This window comes from Triticum urartu, chromosome 3 (assembly GCF_003073215.2).
Source record: "Triticum urartu cultivar G1812 chromosome 3, Tu2.1, whole genome shotgun sequence".
NCBI classification, from domain to species: Eukaryota; Viridiplantae; Streptophyta; class Magnoliopsida; order Poales; family Poaceae; genus Triticum; species Triticum urartu.
In genome coordinates, this window is record NC_053024.1 from 88,456,516 (window position 1) to 88,462,377 (window position 5,862).

The 5,862-nt window shown below is 52.6% G+C and overlaps 1 protein-coding gene across 1 annotated transcript; it reads left to right on the forward strand.

Annotated features, from left to right (window-relative positions):
- Positions 1-3,927: 3,927 nt before the first annotated feature.
- On the forward strand, positions 3,928-5,642 carry LOC125543030 (acyl transferase 7-like). Its single transcript, XM_048706272.1, has one exon. It carries the CDS (start codon positions 4,057-4,059, stop codon positions 5,371-5,373), a length of 1,317 nt encoding a protein of 438 aa, XP_048562229.1. The 5' UTR covers positions 3,928-4,056; the 3' UTR covers positions 5,374-5,642.
- Positions 5,643-5,862: the final 220 nt, after the last annotated feature.

Genomic DNA, 5,862 nt, shown 5'->3' on the forward strand with positions numbered 1-5,862 from the left:
GGGCACTCAATATGTCCTAGTTTGTAGCACAAGTCATGCCGAAATTCACGAAAAACTTCGGCATGACCTTTGCTAAAAAGTGGACAAATCGAGCACCTGAAATTTGCCAGAATGGAAATGAATCAACATTCCGGCAAAACATAGGCCACCCGCGCTTCATTCCCTGGAAACAGCAAAAGGCCACATAGGCACAATCAAATCACACTTCAATGAAAAGATATAACATGACTAACCTGGCCACAATCGAACCACACTTCCCTGAAAACAACAATAAAAGTCTAGGAAGGATCATCTTTATAATAGAACTTGCTTAAATTCTTTTCCTAGAAAAATAGTGGTCTTCAAAAATCAAAAACCTTTGCAAAATGACCTCACTAAACACTTCTTTGCCTAGGACAGAACCAAAATTATGTTCTAGCTATTCCTCTCTCTCTCTCACACACACACACACATTATTTTCTCTAACGCTTCTCTGCCTAGGACAGAACCCAATTAAATTGCAAAGGAACTCCATTTCTCTAACCCTTCTCACCTAATGCTCTAAAATAAATTTTTCCTCTAACCTAGCGAACCTAGTTAACCTAGCTTGTTAACCTAACGAACCTAATTTACCTAGCTATTTAACCTAGTTAGTTAACCTAGCTAGTTAACCTAGTTTACCTGATAATTAACCTAATTAAACTAGTTAACCTAACTAGTTCTCTGTCAAAGCCCTAACTAAATTTTTGCACTAACCTAGATAATTAACCTAATTAAACTAGTTAACCTAGCTAGCTAGTTCTCTGTCCAATGTTTGTGCTATGCATGAGAGAGAGAGAGAGAAAGGAGGGGTGGGGGCTTACAGAGGATGGCTCCGGTCATGGCGAGGGAGGCAGGGGCGTCTCCGGTGATGGCGAGGGAGGCAGTTGTGGCGAGGGAGGCAGGGCGTCGAGGGTGGCTCCAGTGGCGTTGATGAGGCTGCGCGGCTCCGGTGGCATCGAAGGCGCGCGACTCTGGTGGGTCCGGGGGCATTGACGTCGGCGGGAGACGGCGGCGAAGTAGGGGGGCGTCGAATTGGGAAGACAGCGGCGAAGTGGGGCGAGAGATTTGGGGAAGAAGTTGTGGCCGGGGGGGTCGCTTTTGGGTTAAGTCAAACTTAGTGGTAGCGTGTTTCTGTAAAAGCGCTATAACTAAGTTAGCTATAGCGCTTTTCAGTAAACGCGCTACAGCTATAGCTATGTATTTTCCTTTCCTTTTCTTATTTCCTTTTCTCTTTCTATAGCGAGGGTCCAAACGAGCGCTACTGCTAAGTTATTCATAGCGCCTCTGATGAACAGACGCTACTGCTATTCCTTTCTCCTTTTCCCCTTTTCCATTTATTTTTTTTACATTTTATTTTTTCCTTTCTCCTTTTTTTATTTCTTTCATTTTCATTTACTTTTCTATTTATTTTCGTTTAATTTTCTTTCCATTAATAGTAGCGCGTTTCACAGTAAACGTGCTGCTAAAATAAACTTAGCGGTAGCGCTCTTTCTAGAAGACTGCTACTACTATATGTAGCATATCTGCTTAGTAGTGAGAATTTTAGTAGTAGCGCTTTTAAAAGGAGACGGCTACTGCTACATTAGTGTCTGCAGCGCGTTTATCCAGCACGCGCTATTGCTATTTAGCAGTAGCGCCCTTTTTTAACAAGCGCTACTGCTGAAGTTCTGTGCATAAGGTTTTCCCTAGTAGTGGAACCCTATGTAACGGGGGATGGCTGGGGTCCTGGCGCACTCTATATAAGCCACCCCCCTCGTCTGAGACAAGGGTTCGCACCCCCTGTAACTTCATGCATAATCCAATCGACCAGCCTTCGGGCACCATTTGCCGGCGGAGAGGAGACCCTGAGATGGACGGCGGCGGTGGCAGCGCCCCATCCGACGGGGCACCTGATCTGCGCGGAGATGGTTGAGGCGTCGACTGTTGATCCAACCCCGATCGGATCCGCCGCAGGGTGGCCTTCAGCCGGCCGGCGGCACGTGGAGAGACCGGTGAGGAGACGTCGGATCTTCGCCATTTTACCGATGTCGGCATTCGTCTTCGTGGCGAGACTCCGCTCGGTTCCAGCCAACCGCGAGATCGAGATGACGTGGCTTTCGGTGAAAAACACGCCTGACTACGGTCATGGCGGACGATGGCGGCATCTCGGACGCCGTTCCCTTCTCGAGGCATCGTAGTTGCAGGTCACGTCAACCTGATCGGAAGGTTCCGGGGGAAACCCTAGATCTGGATATTCCGGATCGGACGATGGCGACTTTCCGATGTCGTTCTCCTTCCTGGGGGCATCGTTTTGGAGCAAGTGTTGGCTAGAGGGGACAAGAGGAGGAGCGGCGTGGAATCTGACACATCGACAACGGCGAGTCTCAGTGGCATGGAGTAGCGGAGTGTCGCCGGTGGGCGTGTGATGATGGACGAGCGCAGGATGGTGGTGTTGTCTGGCGTCATGGTGGCGTCGACGGCAGCTAGACCGGGCAAGGTTAATGCAACAGTACAACACTAAAGATGGATTGGTGGCAGGTGGCTGCGGCGGCCTCATACCCGGTAGGCGTTCTGGTTGAGGAGTGCGCCGGACTGGTGCGTGCCCCATACCCGGCAGGCGTCCTGGTTGGGACCTCAGGTCTTAGATGTTAGGTTTGGCTGCGAGGTCTGTTTGGCATTAGGCCCAGATTTTCAATGCCCCTTCATCAACTGGATAGGAGTATCGACGGATGTTGCCTAGACGGTTGCTTTAGTCTTACTGCTGTATGACTTTGTAAGGTCTTGTGTGAATAATTAATAAAGTGGCCGCATGCATCGCCCAGATGCAGAAGCCAGGGGTCATCCTCCTTTTCTAAAAAAATGACTTTGATTGGGTGGCGCTGCTCTGACTATCCGGTCTCGAGCTCCGGATGAAAATCCTATGTGTGACATTAGTTTGTTATACCTGGTAATGGCGGTGTTATGTGTGTTTTTACCTTGATGAAGACATTGATCGGAGTTTGCTCGGGCTTGATCTTTCGGATGAAACCCACTATCTGACTTTCGATAGTTGGATCCGGCGATGGCGGTGCTTGCATGTCATTTCCTTTTTGGAGGCATTGCTTTTGGAGAATCTTTTCACGCAGTCCTTGTGCTATCATGATATAGTTGGTGCTGATGGTCACCATTGTCACTTTATTTCATCACTTTGGGAGTGTTTCTCTTTTTTCATTCGTCCGCACAGCTTCGGTTGTGTATGACTCTGCTCCTTGTCCGCGTGATCTTGTGTTGTGGGTTGGTTGTGTGCATCCTAGTTATTTAGAGACCGGATGTGTACTCATTATGATTGTATCCCTCGATGCTACGTTATGATTCAATAAAAAATGCTCTTTATCGGAAAAAAAAAGATTAATCAGCAGTAGTGTTTTTGCCACCAACTACACCAGCCGGTCGCTTGTCCCAATCGAGTGGATTTACTCGCCTAACCTGCACGCGGTCCATGCGGACCCGGTAGCTTTCGTGCCACTGTTACTTCCTCACCAGAGGGAACACGCGCCTTCCCCTCGGAAATGTGTAACAAGTCGCCACTCAATGTCAAGACGATCTGCAATGGAAATCAGCCTATGGACGTGCATGATCCCTGCAAATGTCTCTCCTGCCTTTTCCACGACAATCTTGGAGTTGTTAGGAGGACGAAGTGGTACTAGGGCACGCAATTAAGAACGTGAGCTGCTGGGCATGGTTGCAAGCAACTGGATAGAGCTAGGAAAGCGACGCCCCACCACCTTTTGACCCCGACGACTCGACGTAGGACCGACCTCGCCCCCGTCCTCCGGGCAGAGCAACTGCAGTAGCCACGGTCAGCTTCCATCCGACTCTCATCCTCGTCACCACCAAGAGCCACATCGCCGGACGTTAACTCCACCACCCCTATAAATACCACCCTCCCCTTCAATGGTAAGTCAAGCAACCTACCCACACACCAAATCCAAGCAAGGAGCAGTAGCAGTCAGCTAACTGCCCGCCGATCACTTCTCTCTCCCACCAGCTCCATTCAATTCTTGCGGCTTCGTTGCAATGGCGGCCGTGAACAAGTCCGTCGAGCGGCTGGCGCAGCGCCTGGTGGCCCCGGCCGAGCCCACGCCGGTCGGCCCGCTCCGCCTGTCCTGGCTTGATCGGTACCCCACCCAGATGGCGCTCATCGAGTCGCTGCACGTCTTCAAGCCGGCTCCTGACGGCGGCAACGACGCTGGCCCGGCGAGGACCATCGAGCGGGCTATGGCGCAGGCCCTGGTGCAGTACTACCCGCTCGCGGGACGCCTCGGGTTCACGGACGAAGGTGGGCTGCTGCAGGTCGACTGCGGCGGCGACGGCAGCGGCGTCTGGTTCACGGAGGCCGCGGCCGCCTGCGCGCTCGAGGACGTGGAGTACCTGGAGCACCCTATGATGATCGCCAAGGACGAGCTGCTCCCGCCCACGCCCGCCCAGGAGGAGGATGAGCGCAAGCTTGTCCTGCTCGTCCAGGTTACCACCTTCGCGTGCGGCGGCTTCGTCGTCGGCTTCCGCTTCAGCCACGCCGTCTCCGACGGCCCCGGCGCCGCGCAGTTTATGGCCGCCGTCGGTGAGCTCGCCCGCAGCCGTAGCAGCGTGGAAGGCCTGGCGGTGGAGCCACAATGGGGCCGCGAGGCGATCCCGGACCCGGCCGGCGCCGTTATCGGCAGCCTGCCGAGCCCCGCGGGCGCCAAGAGTCTCGAGTACCTCGCCATGGACATCTCCGCAGACTACATCGGCCACTTCAAGTCGCAGTACAACACGGAGCACGCCGGCTCGTGGTGCACGGCGTTCGAGGTGCTGGTGGCCAAAGCGTGGCAGAGCCGCACGCGCGCGGCGGCGTTCGAGCCGGAGTCCACCGTGCACCTCTGCTTCGCCATGAACGCTCGGCCCCTTCTGCAGGCCTCGCTCCCGCGCGCCGGCGCCGGGTTCTACGGCAACTGCTACTACATCATGCGCGTCTCGGCCCTCGCGGGCAAGGTGTCCGGCTCCTCGATCCCGGAAGTGGTGAAGATAATCAAGGACGGGAAGAGACGGATGCCATCCGAGTTCACGCGGTGGGCGACAGGAGAGGCCGGCACCAATGGCGGTGAGGACCCGTACCAGATCACGTCGGACTACCGGACGCTGCTGGTGTCGGACTGGACGCGGCTCGGGTTCGCGGAGGTGGACTACGGCTGGGGGCCGCCGGCGCACGTCGTGCCCCTGACGAACCTGGACTACATCGCGACGTGCATCTTGGTGAAGCCGTGGGCGCACAAGCCAGGGGCGCGGCTCATCACCCAGTGCGTGACGCCCGACCGCGTCGCCGCCTTCCATCAGGGAATGCTCGACATGAACTGACCGGAGCCGGAGAAGAAGTGAAGCCGAAGGCAAAAGGATGCGTGATTAGAAACAGATACGGTTGCATTGGATTGGTTGATGGGTGGATTGATGGTGTGTAGCGTGACTGATAATAAGCAACTGGTCCTGAATTTGGGGAGTTGATTGTATGGGTTTGGTGGAAAGCCACCAACTGAAGGGAAATACCCAATGGTTCCTGGTACATATGTACCCTATATGGGGATTTATTTTTAATAGTTAAACAAAAAGTCAAAATATTTAAGAAACTATTTTTAGAATAAAGTTGACTTACTTGCGCGCTAGTATACACATTTTCAGAAAAAAGAAAACTATGTTCACTTCACAGTAAAAAAGACAAAATTTATTTGCTACTATGGATCACTATTCACGCTATTTTGATCGGAAATTTGTCTTTTTTGAAAAGAAGTTAAAGAGGAATTTTATGTTTTTGTCAGTTTTCTCACTAGTACAATGGAAGGTCAAGTTTTT